The sequence below is a fragment of the Heptranchias perlo genome, chromosome 7 (assembly GCF_035084215.1).
Source record: "Heptranchias perlo isolate sHepPer1 chromosome 7, sHepPer1.hap1, whole genome shotgun sequence".
Lineage (NCBI taxonomy): Eukaryota > Metazoa > Chordata > Chondrichthyes > Hexanchiformes > Hexanchidae > Heptranchias > Heptranchias perlo.
The window spans coordinates 98371808-98394703 of record NC_090331.1 but is presented as its reverse complement, the minus strand read 5'-3'; the positions used below and the strand labels follow the sequence as shown (position 1 = coordinate 98394703).

Sequence of the window (22896 nt, the reverse complement as noted above, 5' to 3'; positions counted from 1 at the left end):
TTTGAGGGGGAACACCGGGCAGGCATGGCTCATTGGAAGGCCGGTGCCCTCTCCCGACGTACTGCCACACGGCGCAGGTCACTCGAGCTGATGGATCTATGCTCGGGTGAGGGAATGTGTAACAAGGTGATTGAGGGCCGGTAAGCCAGGCGCAGGCTGATGAGGCCCTGATAACAGAGTAAGGGTGTTGCCCCTTTAAGAACTTCGCCTTTTAAGAGGTAATTGCTCCTGGAGTGGGCGTGACCCCCCCCCCCCAACCAGTTGAGCATAAAAGGGCGAGGTTCATAGAATCATAGAAATTTTACAGCACAGAAGGAGGCCATTCGGCCCATCATGTCTGCATCGGCCGAAAATGAGCCACCCAGCCTAATCCCACTTTCCAGCACTTGGTCCGTAGCCCTGTAGGTTACGGCTCTTCAGGTGCACATCCAGGTACTTTTTAAATGAGTTGAGGGTTCCTGCCTCTACCACCCTTTCAGGCAGTGAGTTCCAGACTCCCACCACCCTCTGGGTGAAAAAATTTCTCCTCAGCTCCCCTCTAATCCTTCTACCAATTACTTTAAATCTATGCCTCCTGGTTATTGACCTCTCTGCTAAGGGAAATAGATCCTCCCTATCCACTCTATCTAGGCCCCTCATAATTTTATACACCTCAATTAAATCACCCCTCAGCCTCCTCTGTTCCAATAAAAACAACCCCAGCCTATCCAATCTTTCCTCATAGCTAAAATTCTCCAGTCCTGGCAACATCCTCGTAAATCTCCTCTGTACCCTCTCTCGTACAATCACATCTTTCCTGTAATGTGGTGACCAGAACTGTACACAGTACTCAAGCTGTGGCCTAACTAGTGTTTTATACAGTTCCAGCATAACCTCCCTGCTCTTATATTCTATGCCTCGGCTAATAAAGGAAAGTATCCCATCTGCCTTTTTAACCACCTTATCTTCCCATCCTGCTACCTTCAGGGATCTGTGGACATGCACTCCAATGTCCCTCACTTCCTCTACACCTCTCAGTATCCTCCCATTTATTGTGTATTCCCTTGCCTTGTTTGCCCTCCCCAAATGCATTTCCTCACACTTCTCCGGACTGAATTCCATTTGCCACTTTTCTGCCCACCTGACCAGTCCATTGATATCTTCCTGCAGTCTACAGCTTTCCTCCTCACTATCAATCACACGGCCAATTTTTGTATCATCTGCAAACTTCTTGATCATGCCCCCTACATTCAAGTCCAAATCATTAATATTTACCACAAAAAGCAAGAGAAGTAGAAAGAAGTGAAAGAGGCTGGGAGTTGGAGAGTTTTCTCGGTCCTGCTGAATTGAATGTACTGTGTAGTTTTGTTTTGTGATCTAAATATAAAAAGTGTTTAGTACGGATTGTTCTGGGACACAGGAGGCTCTGAGACGGTAGTGCTGTGTAACTATGTGTGGCTCTGTGTGGGCTGCCCATGGCTCTGTCTACAGCTCTAAGTAGTTCAATCCTTTGTCTTTGTATGTGAATCCATTTAATGATCATTGGCTTATTCAGTACATTTTTACTCAGTCACATGGATCGATTGCATCCACTGTCACTTTTCAATGATATTTATCAGGACACTTTGCAATGGGGAGAGTGAGAATGGGAAGAATCCTAAATTAAACAAATCCAAAAACGGCCAATGATTGCCAAGTTTACTTTGCCTAAGTTCAGGAAATGAGTGGAATCTTCATGCCATGTGAGTGCAGCATCACTTTATGAGACACTGTAGGTTCTGATCAACCAAGAATTTAGAGATATTTCTGCTTCTTCAAAAAGACGACACAAGCAGCGAGCAGCAGAATCACCAAAATCGCTAGAATGGAGAACCACCATGGAGATACTGGTTCCAGCTTCCTCACCACCTGAAGATGTCCAGGGCCATTCGACTGCAGCTTCACCTCAGTTTGTTTCTGCCCAACTGATGAAAGAACTACATTGACACCTCGTACTCTGACATCATCTTCCCAATCGACTACCTTGGTAACATTAAAGACCTCATGAGGTGGGATGAGCACTTCCTCTTCCATACGAAAGAAGGAAAGGTTTTGGATGGAAACACCATGGGATGTAGTGATGTTAAAGAGTGTGTTACTGGTCTCTTCCTCATCTGTGAATGTTGAGACTGACTGCGTCATGTCCAGAGATGTTGAAGCAAACTGCCCGAAACGGATCTTTGCTCCTTCGCTGACCAGGACCCTTCTATCCATTCCTCTGTATACCCGTGTTCCTGGATCAGGACCCCAAGAACTGTTCCGTAATACACTCAGGGCTACAGACAGAAGATAGTGCAGACTTTTGTAATGGAAACATTCTGAATATATTTCATCATTAGCGCCATAGTTTCGGATAGCTTTATTAAAATATCTGTATAGAGGTGGGCGGTCTAAGGTGTAACACAGAATTGCTATGACGTGCTCCTCCAGCAGACCATCAGGTACCTTGACTTCCATCTTTCTGTACTGCCATTCATGGTAGGCTTGGAGCCAGGCTTCATTATAGTAAGTTCTGTTATTCTTGCGTTCCACCTCAACGTAGTCGATTGCTATCTTGTCTGATTCAGGGCTCTGAAAGAAATAGTAATCAGCTGAGCTTATTGCCATATCCATCTGGATGTCGCCTTTTTTTTCTGGAACCCGAAGTCTGGAAAAAGGCATTTGCCCCTTGGGGGGAGAGAAACAAAGCAACAACATAAGAGTAAGATATAAATACAACACATTACAGCAAGACTGGCTCCGATGGTCTATTTGATCTGAATACCAACCCTACTGTCTATCTATTACAATATCCAACTGCTTCTGCTTGAGTTTTCTATCCGTGCCTCAGCCATCCATTCTGGTAACCCTGATCCATCCTCCTTTTTGTATAAAGAAGTGTCTGTCCTGAGCTTGTCCTTCACATCTCTGACTCCGTCTTGTCCTATCCTCATGTAGCTCATCGCATTGTTCTGGATTTGATCCCTTTCTACTAAGTATACATCCCTCTAAGGTTCTCCTCTTGGATGTTTCTTTTTGAGATTAAAGAGCCTAGATTGCCTTTCATTGCCTCAACCTTTATTTTTTAGTAGTGCCTCAGTCTATGTTAGTCCTAAGGTTCGCTTGCCCACATTGTAGAATCACAGAAAGGTCTTTCAGCCCATCGTGTCTGTTGCGGTTCTTTGAGAGAGCTATCCAATTGGTCCCATAGTCCTGCAATTTTCTCCTTCAAGTATTTATCAAATTCCCTTTGAAAGTTATTGTTGAAACAGCTTCCACTGTCCTTTCAGGCAGCGCGTTCCAGATCATAACTTGTGTACTAGTCTTGGTTATGGGCTTCTGGTGTTTCTCATAGTGCAATAAATTTTAATATGGTCACCAGTGCCTTGTAGTCAGTTCCTCTGCTTACTGAATATTGTCTGGGTCTAACACACAATGAGCTCGAGGAACCTTTGACTTGCCACAAATGAGATGAATCATAGAATGATGCAGTACTGAAGGAGGCCATAAGAGCAGGTCCTTCAGCCCCTCGAGCATTCAATCCGATCATCACTGATCTTCTACCTCAACTCCACTTTCTCACCCTATCCCCATATCCCCTGATTCCCTTAGTGTCCATAAATCTATCACTCAGTCTTGAATGTACTCAACGACTGATCACCCACAGCCTTCTTTAAATATAGACATCACCCATAAAATCTCCATTGCCTGCTTACCTCTCATTATATCCTCTCATCATTGAAATAATTTCATTCTTAATCACTAAGGCTACTCCTCCCCCTCTACCAGTTTCCCTATCCTTCCTATAGACCTTATAACCTGGTATATTCAGTTCTCAGACCTGACTATCTTGTAGCCACGTCTCAGAAAAGCTTTTTACCTTGAATCTATGAAAATAACCCTCTAAGTTATATTTGTGCCTGTAATTCATTCAATTTGATCCTTATACTCTGTGCGTTTGTCAGCGAGCCCCTTTGGGACCGGGGTTACCTTTTCCACTTGGACTTTTGGTTCCAGCTGAACCCACCTTATGCACAATGATATCTGAGCTAGCTGGCTGAGCTCTCACCTTCCCTGGTCTCAGACAAGGCATTAACACACCTGCAGCAGATACTCTTTAGTCTATCACTGTCTCTATTACTGACGATAGGCATTAGCGTAACAAAGGTAGCTTCTCTTTATAAGATTCTCTTGTTGGATGTAGTTTCTCTTTGTAGTTAGAAGAAGATTCTCTTGTCTGCTTCTGTAAGAACTTTGCTTAGCAGGTGTAATAGGTATACCCTTATCAGTGCAGAGAGTCAGAGTGAGAAGTTAAATTAAATGGCTATCAGCCAAGTGCAGGCAGAGACAAAAGTGTCACTTAACTGTACAAGTGTCCGAGGCCAGGGAAGGTGAGAGCTAAGCCAGCTAGCTCAGATATCATTCTGCGTAAGGTGGGTTCTCCTGGAACCAAAGATCCAAGTGGAAAAGATATCCCTGCTCCCAAAGGGGCTCACTGGCTCATCACTCCAGAAACTAACACCTGTGTCCCAGGGAAGACTCTGTCATACCGCTCATGAGGACATGGTCATAAAAGCTCAAACACAGCTAATCGTGCACATAAACTATCAAACTTTGATATCTAATACTTGTCAGCTATCTAGGGTTAAGCTTAAAATAACCTCACTATTTTTAATAATCTCAGACTCTGATCGCTGCTATAGTTAATACTCAGTGTCCGTAATGCTAATTTAGAGTGATAGACTGAACTGCATGTGTAACCTCTGCTACTCATTTTGTGAAGTAACTCTGTCCATTAATTGCTATTTGAATTATTAGTTATCTCTGACTACATCTGTTTTTATCGATTGAGTGCTGGTACATCTAATGTTTAACTTTAAGTTGTGATTTTGTAACCAATAAATATTTGTTAGTGCACGACATGTTGTCTGCCTTCCCCTTCGGTGATTCGGTGAGAAAGGGTTCATTCATTCACTCGGTAGCTTGTGGGTCTCCAAAGGGAGAGTGGGGAAGATAACCTCAAATTCGATCCGAACTGGTTAATGTAAGGTATCATTCAGTCCGTGACCTAAAACTGGGCCGTGAAACCCCAGGTGATTCCTTAGTGAGGAGTTAAGTGAGGGTGTTAATGATTTGTCTGGTTCCTTGGCACATATTTGCAGGATACAATGTATTTTGATAGGATAGGGAAGGAAGAAGGGGAGTGGGGTAGCTTTACTAATTAAAGATAACATAATGGCAATAGAAAAAAAGGGACATAAAAATAGAAACAGAATCCATATGGACTGAGATGGAGGGATCAATCACGTTAATAGGCATATTCTACAGACCACCAAATAGAGGTAGGGAAGTGGAGGAAGAAATATGTAGACAAATCTATGAAATTAGTAAAAAACATTGAATAATAATCGTGGGAGATTGCAACTACCCTCAAATAAACTGGCAAGAAGAGATAGGGAAAGGTGAAAGGGGAATGGAGTTTTTACTGTGTGTACAGGACTCCTTTCTTACCCAGTATGTGAGCAGCCCAACAAGAGAGGAAACACAGTTGGATCCAGTAAGCATAAATTCATAGAAAGGTTACAGCACGGAAGGAGGCCATTCGGTCCATTGAATCCATGCTGGCTCTATACAAGAGCAATCCAGCTAGTCCCACTCCCCCGTCCTTTCCCCATAGCCCTGCAAATGTTTTCATTTCAAGTACTTATCCAATTCCCTTTTGAAGGCCATGATTGAATCTGCCTCCACCACCCCCTCGGGCAGTGCATTCCAGATCCTAACCACTCGCTGTGCAAAAAAGTTTTTCCTCATGTCACCTTTGGTTCTTTTGCCAATCACCTTAAATCTATGTTCTCTGGTTCTTGACCCTTCCACCAATGGGAACAGTTTCTCTCTATCTACTCTGTCTAGACCCTTCATGATTTTGAACACCTCGATCAAATCTCCTCACAACCGTCTCTGTTCCAAGGAGAACAATCCCAGCTTCTCCAGTCTATCCACGTAACTAAAGTCCCTCATCAATGGAATAATTCTAGTAAATCTCTTCTGCACCCTCTCTAAGGCCTTCACATCTTTCCTAAAGTGCGGTGCCCAGAACTGGACACAATACTCCAGTTGTGGTCGAACCAGTGTTTTATAAAGGTTCATCATGACTTCCATACTTTTGTACTCTATGCCTCTATTTATAAAGCCCAGGATCCTGTATGCTTTTTCAATGAATTTCTACCTTCAATGATTTGTGCACATATACCCCCAGATCTCTCTGTTCCTGTACCCCTTTTAGAGTTGTGCCCTCTAGTTTATATTGCCTCTCCTCGTTATTCCTACCGAAATGTATCACTTCACATTTTTCTGCGTTAAATTTCATCTGCCTCGTGTCCGCCCATTCCACCAGCCTGTCTATATCCTCTTGAAGTCTATCACTATCCTCCTCACTGTTTACTACACTTCCAGGTTTTGTGTCATCTGCAAATTTTGAAATTGTTCCCTGTACACCCAAGTCCAAGTCATTAATATATATCAAGAAAAGCAGTGGTCCCAGCACTGACCCCTGGGGAACACCACTGTACACCTCCCTCCAGTCCGAAAAACAACCGTTCACCACTACTCTCTGTTTCCTGTCCCTCAGCCAATTCTGTATCCATGCTGCCACTGCCTCCTTTATTCCATGGGCTTCAATCTTGATGACAAGCCGACAATGTGGCACTTTATCAAAAGCCTTTTGAAAGTCCATATACACCACATCAACTGCATTGCCCTCATCGACCCTCTCTGTTACCTCATCAAAAAACTCGATCAAGTTAGTTAAACACGATTTGCGTTTAACAAATCCGTGTTGACTTTCCTTAATTAATCCACACTCATCCAAGTGACTGTTAATTCTGTCCTGGATTATCGTTTCTAAAAGTTTCCCCACCGTTGAGGTTAAACTGACTGGCCTGTAGTTGCTGGGTTTATCCTTACACCCTTTTTTGAACAAGGGTGTAACATTTGCAATTCTCCAGTCCTCTGGCATCACCCCCGTATCTACGGATGTTTGGAAGATTATGGCCAGTTCCTCCGCAATTTCCACCCTTACTTCCCTCAGCAACTTAGGATGCATCCCATCCGGACCAGGTGATTTATCTACTTTAAGTACAGCCGGCCCGGACCCCGTGGAGTGCTCTCTCCGGCCCGGACCCCGTGGAGTGCTCTCTCCGGCCCGGACCCCGTGGAGTGCTCTCTCCGGCCCGGACCCCGTGGAGTGCTCTCTCCGGCCCGGACCCCGTGGAGTGCTCTCTCCGGCCCGGACCCCGTGGAGTGCTCTCTCCGGCCCGGACCCCGTGGAGTGCTCTCTCCGGCCCGGACCCCGTGGAGTGCTCTCTCCGGCCCGGACCCCGTGGAGTGCTCTCTCCGGCCCGGTGGATTTTGTTGAGATAGTCAGTGGGAATCGAGAAATAAAACAAGGTGTGACATCGCAGGACAGCAGGTAGGTGATTGGCTGGTAAGTGTTACAGCTTTTTTTCCCTCTGAGTTAGGGAATTGGATAAAATTAAATTAAAGGCCGGGAGCATAAAATTGCTGTTAGTTTATTAAATTTAATAACTTAAATTAGTTTAAGCAACATCTTGTGCCTTGTGAGAACCCCAGGATGCTTCTCGTGTCCTGGTCAACCACAGGTGCAGGAAGTGTCGTCAGCTGGAGGAGCTCGAGCTCCGGGTTTCAGACCTTGAGCAGCAGCTGGTGTCACTGCAGTGAATCCACGAGGCTGAGAGCTACGGGGATAGCACGTTTCAGGAGGTGGTCACCCTGCAGATTAAGAGAGTGCAGGCAGAGAGGGACTGGGTGACCACCAGACAGACAAGGAGGACCAGGCAGGTAGTTCAGGAGTCCCCTGAGGGCATCTCACTCTCCAACCAGTGTTCAGTTCTGGGTACTGGTGGGGGAGAGGGTTCCTCTGGGGAGTGCAGCCAGAGTCAAGACCAGAGCACCATGGGTGGCTCAGCTCCACAGTGGGGAGGAGAATGGTCAGGAGAGTGATGGTGACAGGGGATTCTATAGTTTGGGGAGCAGACAGGCGTTTCTGCGGCTGCAGACATGATTCCAGGATGGTATGTTGCCTCCATGGTGCCAGGGTCAAAAATGTCATTGAGCGGCTGCAGAATATTCTGGAGGGGGAGAGTGAACAGCCAGTAGTCGTGGTCCATATCAGTACCAACGACATAGGTAGAAAGAGGGATGAGTTCTTGCAGGCAGATTTTAAGGAGTTAGGAAAGATAGTAAGGAGCAGGACCTCAAAGGATTACTCCCAGTGCCATGCACCAGTGAGTATAGAAATAAGAGGATAGGGAAGATGAATGTGTGGCTGGAGAGATGGTGCAGGAGGGAGGGCTTTAGATTCCTGGGGCATTGGGACCAGTTCTGGGGGAGGTGGGACGTGTACAAGCCGGACGGGTTGCACCTCAACAGAGCTGGGACCAATGTCCTCACGGGGAGGTTCACTAGTGCTGTGGGGGAGGGGTTAAACTAATTTGGCAGGGGGATGGGCACCAGGATGTAGCACTGGAAAGGAGAAACAAGGAGCACAAAGGATTGGGAGAGAAAGATAGCACCAGAGTAAGAAATCGTACAGTATTAGGTGGGATCAGACTAAGAGAGAGTACAAGAAAGTCTAAGACTGGTTTTCAGTGCATGTGTGTAAACGCACGAAGTGTGGTAAACAAGGTCGGTGAGCTGCAGGCGCAAATAGTCACATGGGAATATGATGTCATGGTGATAACGGAGACCTGGCTCAAAAAAGGGCAGGATTGGGGACGAAATATTCCTGGATACAAGGTGTTCAGGAAAGAGAGGGAAGGGAAGAAAGGAGGGTGGTGGCAGTATTGATTAAGGAGAATATTGCAGTACTGGAGAGAGAGGATGTCCTGGAGGGGTCAAGGACAGAATCTATTTGGTTAGAGTTAAGAAACAATAGAGGTGCCATTACACTACTGGGTGTATTCTATAGGCCACCAACTAGTGGGAAGGATAAAGAGGAGAAAATTTGCAGGGAAATTACAGAGAGGTGCAAAAGCCATAGAGTAGTGATAATGGGGGACTTCAACTATCCTAATATAGACTGGGATAGTAATAGTGTGAAGGGGCAAAGAGGGGGAGAAATTTTTGAAACGTGTTCAGAATAACTTTCTTAACCAGTATGTTTCCGGCCCAATGAGGAAGGAGGCATTGCTGGATCTGGTTCTGGGGAATGAGGTGGGTCAAGTGGAGCAAGTGTCAGTGGGGGAGCATTTAGGGAACAGTGATCATAGTGTCATAAGGTTTAGATTAGTTATGGAAAAGGACAAGGAGCAATCTAGAGTAAAAATACTTAATTGGAGGAGGGCCAATTTCAGTGGGTTGAGAATGGATCTGGCCCGGGTAAATTGGAATCAAAGATTGTCAGGCAAAACTGTAATCAAACAATGGGCGGTCTTTAAAGAGGAGATGGTTCAGGTACAGTCCAGGCACATTCCCACGAGAGGGAAAGGGAGGGCAACTAAAGCCAGAGCTCCCTGGGTGACAAAAGAGAGAGAGAGAGAAAAATGAAGCAGAAAAAGGGGGTGTATAACAGATGTCAGGTTGATAATACAAGTGAGAACCAGGCAGAATATCGAAAGTTCAGAGGGGAAGTGAAAAAGGAAATAAGAGGGGCAAAGAGAGAGTATGAGAATAGACTGACGGCCAACATAAAAGGGAATCCAAAAGTCTTCTGCAGGCATATAAATAGTAAACGGGTAGTAAGAGGAGGGGTGGGGCCGATTAGGGACCATAAAGGAGATCTACTCATGGAGGCAGAGGGAATGGCCGAGGTACTAAATGAGTACTTTGCATCTGTCTTTACCAAGGAAGAAGATGCTGCCAGAGTCTCAGTAAAGGATAATATAGTTAAGATACTGGATGGGCTAAAAATTGATAAAGAGGAGGTACTAGAAAGGCCGGCTGTACTTAAAGTAGATAAATCACCCAGTCCGGATGGGATGCATCCGAGGTTGCTGAGGGAAGTAAGGGTGGAAATTGTGGAGGTACTGGTCATAATCTTCCAAACATCCGTAGATATGGGCGTGGTGTCAGAGGACTGGAGAATTGCAAATGTTACACCCTTGTTCAAAAAAGGGTGTAAGGATAAACTCAGCAACTACAGGCCGGTCAGTTTAACCTCGGTGGTGGGGAAACTTTTAGAAACGATAATCCGGGACAGAATTAACAGTCACTTGGATTAGGGAAAGCCAGCACGGATTTGTTAAAGGCCAATCATGTTTAAATAACCTGATAGAGTTTTTTGATGAGGTAACAGAGAGGGTCGATGAGGGCAATGCTGTTGATGTGGTGTATGTGGACTTTCAAAAGGCGTTTGATAAAGTGCCGCATAATAGGCTTATCATCAAGATTGCGTCCCATGGAATAAAGGGGGCAATAGCAACATGGATACAGAAATGACTAAGTAACAGGAAACATAGAATAGTGGTGAACGGTTGTTTTTCGGACTGGAGGGAGGTGTACAGTGGTGTTCCCCAGGGGTCAGTACTGGGACCACTGCTTTTCTTGTTATATATTAATGACTTGGACTTGGGTGTACAGGGCACAATTTCAAAATCTGCAGATGACACAAAACTTGGAAGAGTAGTGAACAGTGAAGAGGATAGTGATAGACTTCAAGAGGATATAGACAGGCTGGTGGAATGGGCGGACACGTGGCAGATGAAATTTAACGCAGAAAAATGCGAAGTGATACATTTCGGTAGGAGGAACGAGGAGAGGCAATATAAACTAGAGGGCACAACTCTCAAAGGGGTACAGGAACAGAGAGATCTGGGGGTATATGTGCACAAATCATTGAAGGTGACAGGGCAGGTTGAGAAAGCGGTTAAAAAAACATACGGAATCCTGGGCTTTATAAATAGAGGCATAGAGTACAAAAGTATGGAAGTCATGATGAACCTTTATAAAACATTGGTTCGGCCACAACTGGAGTATTGTGTCCAGTTCTGGACACCGCACTTTAGGAAAGATGTGAAGGCCTTAGAGAGGGTGCAGAAAAGATTTACTGGAATGATTCCATTGATGAGGGAATTTAGTTACGTGGACAGACTGGAGAAGCTGGGGTTGTTCTCCTTGGAACAGAGAAGGTTGAGAGGAGATTTGATCGAGGTGTTCAAAATCATGAAGGGTCTAGACAGAGTAGATAGAGAGAAACTGTTCCCATTGGCGGAAGGGTCAAGAACCAGAGGACACAGATTTAAGGTGATTGGTGAAAGAACCAAAGGTGACATGAGGGAAAACTTTTTTACACAGGGAGTGGTTAGGATCTGGAATGCACTGCCCGAGGGGGTGGTGGAGGCAGATTCAATCATGGCCTTCAAAAGGGAACTGGATAAGCACATGAAAGGAAAAACATTTCCAGGACTACGGGGAAAGGGCGGGGGAGTGGGACGAGCTGGATTGCTCTGGCGTAAAGCCGGCACAGATTCAATGGGCCGAATGGTCTCCTTCCGTGCTGTAACCTTTATATGATTCTATGATTCTATGTTGCTACTGACCCTTTTATTCCATGAGCTTCAATCTTGATGATAAGCCTAACATTAAGCATTTTATCAAACGCCTTTTGAAAGTCCTTATAGCACAACAACTGCATTGCCCTCATCGACCCTCAAAAACTCTATCAAGTTCGTTAAAGTGCCGAGTGGATGATCCATCTCGGCCTCCTCCCGATATCCCCAACATCACAGAAGCCAGTCTTCAGCCAATTCGATTCACTCCATGTGATATCAAGAAACGGCTGAGTGCACTGGATACAGAAAAGGCTATGGGCCCCGAAAACATCCCAGCTGTAGTGCTGAAGACTTGTGCTCCAGAACTAGCTGCGCCTCTAGCCAAACTTTTCCAGTACAGCTACAACACTGGCATCTACCCGACAATGTGGAAAATTGCCCAGGTATGTCCTGTCCACAAAAAGCAGGACAAATCCAATCCGGCCAATTACCGTCCCATCAGTCAACTCTCAATCATCAGCAAAGTGATGGAAGGTGTCGTCGACAGTGCTATCAAGCGGCACTTACTCATCAATAACTTGCTCACCGATGCTCAGTTTGGGTTCCGCCAGGACCACTCGGCTCCAGACCTCATTACAGCCTTGGTCCAAACATGGACAAAAGAGCTGAATTCCAGAGGTGAGGTGAGAGTGACTGCCCTTGACATCAAGGCAGCATTTGACCGAGTGTGGCACCAAGGAGCCCTAGTAAAATTGAAGTCAATGGGAATCAGGGGGAAAACTCTCCAGTGGCTGGAGTCATACCTAGCACAAAGGAAGATGGTAGTGGTTGTTGGAGGCCAATCATCTCAGCCCCTGGGCATTGCTGCAGGAGTTCCTCAGGGCAGTGTCCTAGGCCCAACCATCTTCAGCTGCTTCATCAATGACCTTCCCTCCATCATAAGGTCAGAAATGGGGATGTTCGCTGATGATTGCACAGTGTTCAGTTCCATTCTCAACCCCTCAGATAATGAAGCAGTCCGTGCCCGCATGCAGCAAGACCTGGACAACATCCAGGCTTGGGCTGATAAGTGGCAAGTAACATTCGCGCCAGACAAGTGCCAGGCAATGACCATCTCCAACAAGAGAGAGTCTAACCACCTCCCCTTGACATTCAATGGCATTACCATCGCCGAATCCCCCACCATCAACATCCTGGGTGTCACCATTGACCAGAAACTTAACTGGACCAGCCATATAAATACTGTGGCTACAAGAGCAGGTCAGAGGCTGGGTATTCTGCGGCGAGTGACTCACCTCCTGACTCCCCAAAGCCTTTCCACCACCTACAAGGCACAAGTCAGGAGTGTGATGGAATGCTCCCCACTTGCCTGGATGAGTGCAGCTCCAACAACACTCAAGAAGCTCGACACCATCCAAGAAAAAGCAGCCCGCTTGATTGGCACCCCATCCACCACCCTAAACATTCACTCCCTTTACCACTGGCGCACCGTGGCTGCAGTGTGCACCATCCACAGGATGCACTGCAGCAACTCGCCAAGGCTTCTTCGACAGCACCTCCCAAACCCGCGACCTCTACCACCTAGAAGGACAAGAGCAGCAGGCACATGGGAACACCACCACCTGCATGTTCACACCATCCCGACTTGGAAATATATCGCCGTTCCTTCATCGTCACTGGGTCGAAATCCTGGAACTCCCTTCCTAACAGCACTGTGGGAGAACCGTCACCACACGGACTGCAGCGGTTCAAGAAGGCGGCTCACCACCACCTTCTCAAGGGCAATTAGGGATGGGCAATAAATGCCGGCCTCGCCAGCGACGCCCACATCACTCAAGAAGCTCGACACCATCCAAGACAAAGCAGCCCATGAACGAATGAAAAAAAACACAACTTGCCTTTAACAAATCCATGCTGCCTTTCCGTAATCAATCTACCCTCGTCCAAGTGACTGTTGATTCTGTCCTGGATTATCGTTTCTAAAAGTTTCCCCACCACTGAGGTTAAACTGACTGGCCTGTGGTTGCTGGGTTTATCCTTTTTTGAACAAGGGTGTAACATTTGCAATTCTCCAGTCCTCTGGCACCACCCCCGCATCTACGGATGTTTGGAAGATTATGGCCAGTACCGCCTCAATTTCCACCCTTACTTCCCTCAGCAACCTAGGACGCATCCCATCCGGACCAGGTGATTTATCTACTTTAAGTACAGCCGGCCTTTCTAGTACCTCCTCTTTATCAATTTTTAGCCCATCCAGTATCTCAACTATATCTTCCTTTACTGAGACTCTGGCAGCATCTTCTTCCTTGGTAAAGACAGATGCAAAGTACTCATTTAGTACCTCGGCCATCCCCTCTGCCTCCATGAGTAGATCTCCTTTATGGTCCCTAATCGGCCCCACCCCTCCTCTTACTACCCGTTTACTGTTTACATGCCTGGAGAAGACTTTTGGATTCCCTTTGGGAAATAAAGCAGAGCATGTAAGAGAGGTAAGCATGGGGGAATATCTAGACAATAGTGATGATAAAATAATAACAAGATCAAAAAAGATATAAAAACATGTGAATCATAGAATCATAGAAGTTACAACATGGAAACAGGCCCTTCGGCCCAACATGTCCATGTCGCCCAGTTTATACCACTAAGCTAGTCCCAATTGCCTGCACTTGGCCCATATCCCTCGATACCCATCTTCCCCATGTAACTGTCCAAATGCTTTTTAAAAGACAAAATTGTACCCGCCTCTACTACTGCCTCTGGCAGCTCGTTCCAGACACTCACCACCCTTTGAGTGAAAAAATTGCCCCTCTGGATCCTTTTGTATCTCTCCCCTCTCACCTTAAATCTGTGCCCCCTCGTTATAGACTCCCCTACCTTTGGGAAAAGATTTTGACTATCGACCTTATCTATGCCCCTCATTATTTTATAGACTTCTATAAGATCACCCCTTAACCTCCTACTCTCCAGGGAATAAAGTCCCAGTCTGTCTAACCTCTCCCTGTAAGTCAAACCATCAAGTCCCGGTAGCATCCTAGTAAATCTTTTCTGCACTCTTTCTAGTTTAATAATATCCTTTCTATAATAGGGTGACCAGAACTGTACACAGTACTCCAAGTGTGGCCTCACCAATGCCCTGTACAACTTCAACAAGACATCCCAACTCCTGCATTCAATGTTCTGACCAATGAAACCAAGCATGCTGAATGCCTTCTTCACCACCCTATCCACCTGTGACTCCACTTTCAAGGAGCTATGAATCTGTACTCCTAGATCTCTTTGTTCTATAACTCTCCCCAACGCCCTACCATTAACGGAGTAGGTCCTGGCCCGATTCGATCTACCAAAATGCATCACCTCACATTTATCTAAATTAAACTCCATCTGCCATTCATCGGCCCACTGGCCCAATTTATCAAGATCCCGTTGCAATCCTAGATAACCTTCTTCACTGTCCACAATGCCACCAATCTTGGTGTCATCTGCAAACTTACTAACCATGCCTCCTAAATTCTCATCCAAATCATTAATATAAATAACAAATAACAGCGGACCCAGCACCGATCCCTGAGGCACACCGCTGGACACAGGCATCCAGTTTGAAAAACAACCCTCGACAACCACCCTCTGTCTTCTGTCGTCAAGCCAATTTTGTATCCAATTGGCTACCTCACCTTGGATCCCATGAGATTTAACCTTATGTAACAACCTACCATGCGGTACCTTGTCAAATGCTTTGCTGAAGTCCATGTAGACCACGTCTACTGCACAGCCCTCATCTATCTTCTTGGTTACCCCTTCAAAAAACTCAATCAAATTCGTGAGACATGATTTTCCTCTCACAAAACCATGCTGACTGTTCCTAATTAGTCCCTGCCTCTCCAAATGCCTGTAGATTCTGTCCCTCAGAATACCCTCTAACAACTTACCCACTACAGATGTCAGGCTCACTGGTCTGTAGTTCCCAGGCTTTTCCCTGCCGCCCTTCTTAAACAAAGGCACAACATTTGCTACCCTCCAATCTTCAGGCACCTCACCTGTAGCGGTGGATGATTCAAATATCTCTGCTAGGGGACCCGCAATTTCCTCCCTAACCTCCCATAACGTCCTGGGATACATTTCATCAGGTCCCGGAGATTTATCTACCTTGATGCGCGTTAAGACTTCCAGCACCTCCCTCTCTGTAATATGTACACTCCTCAAGACATCACTATTTATTTCCCCAAGTTCCCTAACATCCATGCCTTTCTCAACCGTAAATACCGATGTGAAATATTCATTCAGGATCTCACCCATCTCTTGTGGTTCCGCACTTAGATGACCTTGTTGATCCTTAAGAGGCCCTACTCTCTCCCTTGTTACCCTTTTGCCCTTTATGTATTTGTAGAAGCTCTTTGGATTCACCTTTGCCTGATCTGCCAAAGCAATCTCATATCCCCTTTTTGCCCTCCTGATTTCTCTCTTAACTCTACTCCGGCAATCTCTATACTCTTCAAGGGATCCACTTGATCCCAGCTGCCTATGCATGTCATATGCCTCCTTCTTATTTTTGACTAGTGCCTCAATCTCCCGAGTCATCCAAGGTTCCCTACTTCTACCAGCCTTGCCCTTCACTTTATAAGGAATGTGCTTACACTGAACCCTGGTTAACACACTTTTGAAAGCCTCCCACTTACCAGACGTCCCTTTGCCTGCCAACAGACTCTCCCAATCAACTTCTGAAAGTTCCTGTCTAATACCATCAAAATTGGCCTTTCCCCAATTTAGAATTTTAACTTTTGGGCCAGACCTATCCTTCTCCATAGCTATCTTAAAACTAATGGAATTATGATCACTGGTCCCAAAGTGATCCCTCACTAACACTTCTGTCACCTGCCCTTCCTTATTTCCCAAGAGGAGGTCAAGTTTTGCCCCCTCTCTAGTCGGGCCATCCACATACTGAATGAGAAATTCCTCCTGAATACACTCAACAAATTTCTCTCCATCCAAGCCCCTAATGCTATGGCTGTCCCAGTCAATGTTGGGAAAGTTAAAGTCCCCTACTATTACCACCCTATTTTTCTTGCAGCTGTCTGTAATCTCCTTACATATTTGCTCCTCAATTTCCCGTTGACTATTTGGGGGTCTGTAGTACAATCCTATCAAAGTGATCTCTCCCTTCTTATTTTTCAGTTCTACCCATATGGACTCAGTGGGCGAACCCTCAGATATATCCCCTCTCACTACTGCCGTGATGTTCTCCCTAATCAAGAACGCAACTCCCCCTCCTCTCTTACCTCCTGCTCTATCTTTCCTATAGCATCTGTACCCTGGAACATTGAGCTGCCAGTCCTGCCCCTCCCTTAGCCATGTTTCAGTAATAGCTATAACATCCCAGTCCCATGTACCCATCCATGCCCTGAGTTCATCTGCCTTGCCCATCAGACTTCTTGCATTGAAATAAATGCAGTTTAATCTAGTCTTCCCTTGGTCTTTGCCCTGCTTTCTCAGACCATCTGTCCGGTCATGTTCTGTACACTCTCCCTTACTGCCTTTTGTTTCTGTCACCACTTTATTTCCCACTGACTTCCTGCATCGGTTCCCATCCCCCTGCCACATTAGTTTAAACCCTCCCCAACAGCACTAGCAAACACTCCCCCAAGGACATTGGTTCCAGTCCTGCCCAGATGCAGACCGTCCAATTTGTACTGGTCCCACCTCCCCCAGAACCGGTTCCAATGGCCCAGGAATTTGAATCCCTCCCTCTTGCACCATCTCTCAAGCCACGTATTCATCTTAGCTATCCTGTCATTCCTACTCTGACTAGCCCGTGGCACTGGTAGCAATCCTGAGATTACTACCTTTGAGGTCCTACTCTTTAGTTTAACTCCTAACTCCCTAAATTCAGCTTGTAGGACCTCATCCTGTTTTTTACCTATATCGTTGGTGCCTATATGCACCACGACAACTGGCTGTTCACCCTCCCCCTCCAGAATGTCCTGCAGCCGCTCCGCGACATCCTTGACCCTTGCACCAGGGAGGCAACATACCATCCTGGAGTCTCGGTTGCGTCCGCAGAAACGCCTGTCTATTCCCCTTACAATCGAGTCCCCTATCACTATAGCTCTGCCACTCTTTTTCCTGCCCTCCTGTGCAGCAGAGCCAGCCACGGTGCCATGAACCTGGCCACTGCCACCTTCCCCTGGTGAGCCATCTCCCCCAACAGTATCCAAAACGGTATACCTGTTTTGGAGGGAGATGACCGCAGGGGACCCCTGCACTGCCTTCCTACTCTTCCTCTGTCTGTTGGTCACCCATTCACTATCTCCCTCAGTAATTTTTATTTGCGGTGTGACCAACTCACTGAACGTGCTATCCACGACTTTCTCAGCATCGCGGATGCTCCAAAGTGAGTCCATCCGCAGCTCCAGAGCCGTCAAGCGGTCAAACAATAGCTGCAGCTGGACACACTTCCCGCAGGTGAAGGAATCAGGGATACAGGAAGGATCCCTGAATTCCCACATCCCACAAGAGGAACATGACACGGCGCTGGGATCTCCTGCCATGACTTAACCCTTAAATTAGCTTAAGAACAACTGCAGTGTCAAGAGAAAAAAAAAGGAAAGAAAAACGACTTACCACTCCCTTTAAGGAGTTTACTCCTTTAAATTGTTCTCAATTTAGAGAATGTTAACTACACTAGGGACCTTGATTCACTAAAAAATAAACGCTACTTCCTATAAGACCTGCAGACCTTCCCTTTCCTTTTACTTCAGTTACTGTAGATAAGTAGAAATACTCACCTGAGATAGAAATGGGGGAGTATAATTGAAAAGCTATCAAACTTAGAGAGGATAAAACTCCTGGTCCGGATGGATTACATCCATAAATATTTTAAAAAGTTAGGGAAGGGATAGCAGAGGCACTATTACATGTATATAAAAATCCATTGGAAAAGGGAATGGTGCCAGAGGATTGGCAGATAGTTAATGTGACTCCTATATTTAAAAAGGGAGATAGGACAAGTCCAGGGAATTATAGACCAATTAGCTTAACATCGGTGGTGGGAAAGATCATGGAATCTTTACTCAAAGATGTAATAGAAAAACATTTAGAAACTGAAAATGTAGTAAAGAATATTCAGCACGGATTTCAGAAGGGAAAGTCATGCTTGACCAACATTACTAAACTCTGAAGAAGTAATAGAAAGAGTAGACAAGGGTAATGTAGTAGATGTGATATATTTGGATTTTTAAAAGGCCTTCGATAAGGTATGACTTTGTAGGCTCATGGCTAAGGTCAGAGCATGTGGAGTGAGGGGACAGGTAGCAGAATGGATAGCAAGCTGGCTACAAAACAGAAAACAGACAGTAGGGGTTAAAGGCTAGCTATTCAGACTGGCAAAAGGTGGGAAGTGGTGTTCCACAGGGATCAGTGCTGGGACCACTGTTGTTCACAATTTACATTAACGATTTGGATTCAGGATTGGAATCATAGAATCATAGAATCATAGAAAGGTTACAGCACTGAAGGAGGCCATTCGGCCCATCGAGTCCATGCCGGCTCTGTGTAAGAGCAATCTAGCTAGTCCCACTCCCCACCTTATCCCCGTTGCCCTGCAAATTTTTTTCCTTTCCAGAACTTATCCAGTTCCCTTTTGAAGACCATGATTGAATCTGCCTCCACCACCCCCTCGGGCAGTGCATTCCAGATCCTAACCACTCGCTGTGTAAAAATGTTTTTCCTCATGTCACCTTTGGTTCTTTTGCCAATCACCTTAAATCTATGTCCTCTGGTCCTTGACCCTTCCACCAATGGGAACAGTTTCTCTCTATCTACTCTGTCTAGACCCTTCATGATTTTGAATACCTCGATCAAATCTCCTCTCAACCTTCTCTGTTCCAAGGAGAACAACCCCAGCTTCTCCAGTCTATCCACGTAATTAAAGTCCCTCATCCCTGGAATCATTCTTGTAAATCTTTTCTTCACCCTCTCTAAGGCCTTCACATCCCAGAACTGGACACAATACTCCAGTTGTGGTCGAACCAGTGTTTTATAAAGGTTCATCATGACTTCCTTGCTTTTGTACTCTATGCCTCTATTTATAAAGCCCAGGATCCCGTATGCTTTTTTAACCACTTTCTCAACCTGCCCTGCCACCTTCAGTGATTTGTGTACAGATACCCCCAGATCTCTCTGTTCCTGTACCCCTTTTAGAGTTGTGCCTCTAGTTTATATTGCCTCTCCTCATTCTTCTTACCAAAATGTATCACTTCGCATTTTTCTACGTTAAATTTCATCTGCCATGTGTCCGCCCATTCCACCAGCCTGTCTATATCCTCTTGAAGTCTATCACTATCCTCCTCACTGTTTACTACCCTTCCAAATTTTGTGTCATCTGCAAATTTTGAAATTGTGCCCTGTACACCCAAGTCCAAGTCATTAATATATATCAAGAAAAGCAGTGGGTCCCAGTACTGACCCCTGGGGAACACCACTGTACACCTCCCTCCTGTCCGAAAAACAACCGTTCACCACTACTCTCTGTTTCCTGTTATTGAGCCACTTTTATATCCATGCTGCCACTGGCTCCTTTATTCCATGAGCTTCAATCTTGATGATAAGCCTATTATGCAGCACTTTATCAAATGCCTTTTGAAAGTCCATATACACCACATTAACTACATTGCCCTCATCGACCATCTCTGTTACATCATCAAAAAACTCAATCAAGTTAGTTAAACATGATTTGCCTTTAACAAATCCGTGCTGGCTTTCCCTAATCAATCCACATTCATCCAAGTGACTACTCATTCTGTCCCGGATTATCTTTTCTAAAAGTTTCCCACCACTGAGGTTAAACTGACTGGCCTGTAGTTGCTGGGTTTATCCTTACACCATTTTTTAAACAAGGGTGTAATATTTGCAATTCTCCAGTCCTCTGGCACCACCCCCGTATCGACGGATGTTTGGAAGATTATGGCCAGAATCTCCGCAATTTCCACCCTTACTTCCCTCAGCAACCTCGGATGCATCCCATCCGGACTGGGTGATTTATCTACTTTAAGTACAGCCGGCCTTTCTAGTACCTCCTCTTTATCATGTTTTAGCCCATCCAGTATCTCAACTACATCTTCTTTTACTGAGACTCTGGTAAAGACAGATGCAAAGTACTCATTTAATATCTCGGCTATCCCCTCTGCCTCCATGAGTAGATCTCCTTTTTGATCTCTGATCAGTCCCACCCCTCCTCTTACTACCCGTTTACTGTTTACATGCCTGTAGAAGACGTTTGAATTCCCTTTTATGTTGGCCGCCAGTCTATTCTCATACTCTCTCTTTGCCCCTCTTATTTTGTTTTTCACTTCCCCTCTGATCTTTCTATTTTCAGTAAAGTTTCAAAATTTGCAGAAAACACCAAGTTGGGGATGTAGTTAATACAAAGGAAGAAAGTGTCAAAATGCAAGAAGACATTAATAAACTTGCAGAATGGGCATGTAATTGGCAAATAAATTTCAATATAGACAAGTGTGAGGTGGTACATTTTGATAGGAAGAATAAGGAGGCCACATATTGCTTGGATAATAAGAGTCTAAATGGGGGAGAGGAGCAGAGGGATCGGGGGGTACAGATACACAAATCACTAAAAGTAGCAACGCAGGTTAATGAGGCCATAAGACAAGAAAGCAAAACTCTGGGGTTTGTTTCCAGGGGGATAGAATTGAAAAGCAGAGAATTTATATATAGATGCTTGGTTAGACCACACTGTGAACAGTTCTGGTCTCCATATTACAAAAAGGATATAGAGGCGCTGGAGAATATGCAAAAAAAGATTCACAAGGATGATACCAGAAATGAGAGGTTATATCTATCAGGAAAGATTGAACAGGCTGGGGCTCTTTTCTCTAGAAAAGAAAAGACTGAGGGGTGACCTGATAGAGGTCTTTGGATAATGAAAGGGTTTGATAGGGTAGATGTGGAGAAAATGTTTCCACTTGTGGGGGAGACCAGAACTAGGGGCCATAAATATAAAATAGTCACTAATCCAATCGGGAATTCAGGAGAAACTTTTTGTGCAGAGAGTGGTGAGAATGTGGAACTCGCTCCCACAAGAAGGAGTTGAGGTGAATAGTGTAGATACATTTAAGGGGAAGCTGGATAAACACATGAGGGAGAAAGGAACAGAAGGATTTGCTGATAGGGTGAGATGAAGTAGGGAGGGAGGAGGCTCGTGTGGAGCATAAACACCAGCATGGCCTGTTGGGCTGAATGGCCTGTTTCTTCTGCTGTACATTCTATGTTATATTAGTGGTGCTGAGTAATACTAGTATTAGTACATTTTGTTGTATTAGTGGCTATTGTGTTGTGTCCTTGGCGACCACCCCTTTATGGAAGCTGGTGTCCTCTCCATTTATATTGGGGCATTTAGCCTCGTTACAGTAAAGCCAGAAATTGTGATCCCAATGCTCTGGCGGCAGTAACACTGTCTATGTATTCAAGGCGAAATACTCAACAATTCGGGAAGAAAAAATGGCAGAAGCGGTGAGATGACAAAATAATTATCAGGCAGGAACGAGATCATTAAAAGCTGGTGTTTGTTCTTTAATGAAATGGGATCCATACTTACAATAATAACTCAGGATAAAAATCAGAACAAAACTCAGAAACCTCATTGCGAGCTTTTGGAATCTTAACTCCAACTTTTGTGGTTCTTTCACAAATCACATCAGCAAAGAAAACCTTTCTTTGATGCCTGGAATAGAATGAGATTACATTTTAGAATCCTCATTAGCACGGAGTTATCGTCCTCTCACAGAAACAAATTTCCCTTCAGGTTCTGACCATCCCATCGACGTTGCACTGGGGGGGGTGGGAGTCCAATTAAAGAGTCATTTCCTTTGCTTAGTTACCAATGGCAGTGTCATACAGACACGCCCGCCGGCACACACGCCCGCCGACGCACACGCCCGCCGACGCACACGCCCGCCGACGCACACGCCCGCCGACGCACACCTCCAGCTCCGAAATACGGTTAGCCAGTAGATGCAGCTGGACACACTTACTGCAGACATGGTTGCCAGGGACACTGGTAGTATCCATGACTTCCCACATAGTGCAGGAGGAGCATATCACGGTTGTGAGCTCTGATTCCATGAGTGGCCTTAGATTTATACTGCGTTCACATCTCGGACTCTCCGTTTAATCTGCACTCACCTCTCGGACTCTCCTCCCGCTCTGGGTCTCTCCTTTTACACTGTGCTCACCTCTCGGACTCTCCTCCCACTCTCAGTCTCTCCTTCTATACTGTGCTCACCTCTCGGACTCTCCTCCCACTCTCTGTCTCTCCTTTTATACTGTGCTCACCGCTCGGACTCTACCGATTTTTCATATACAGTAATGTATGGAGAGTGATAAC

At 45.5% G+C, this 22896-nt stretch overlaps 1 protein-coding gene across 1 annotated transcript in view; it reads right to left on the bottom strand.

Moving 5' to 3' along the window:
- Positions 1-1488: 1488 nt before the first annotated feature.
- Positions 1489-22896, bottom strand: part of LOC137323417 (NAD(P)(+)--arginine ADP-ribosyltransferase 1-like) — a 67764-nt gene continuing 46356 nt past the window's right edge. Inside the window, exons 2-3 of the mRNA XM_067986893.1 lie at positions 22108-22233; positions 1489-2685 (exon numbers count right to left, since the gene is read on the bottom strand). Of these exons, the coding sequence (XP_067842994.1) occupies positions 1774-2679 (906 nt within the window). The 5' untranslated portion in view covers positions 2680-2685; positions 22108-22233 and the 3' untranslated portion in view covers positions 1489-1773. The remainder of the gene's footprint in view (positions 2686-22107; positions 22234-22896) is intronic.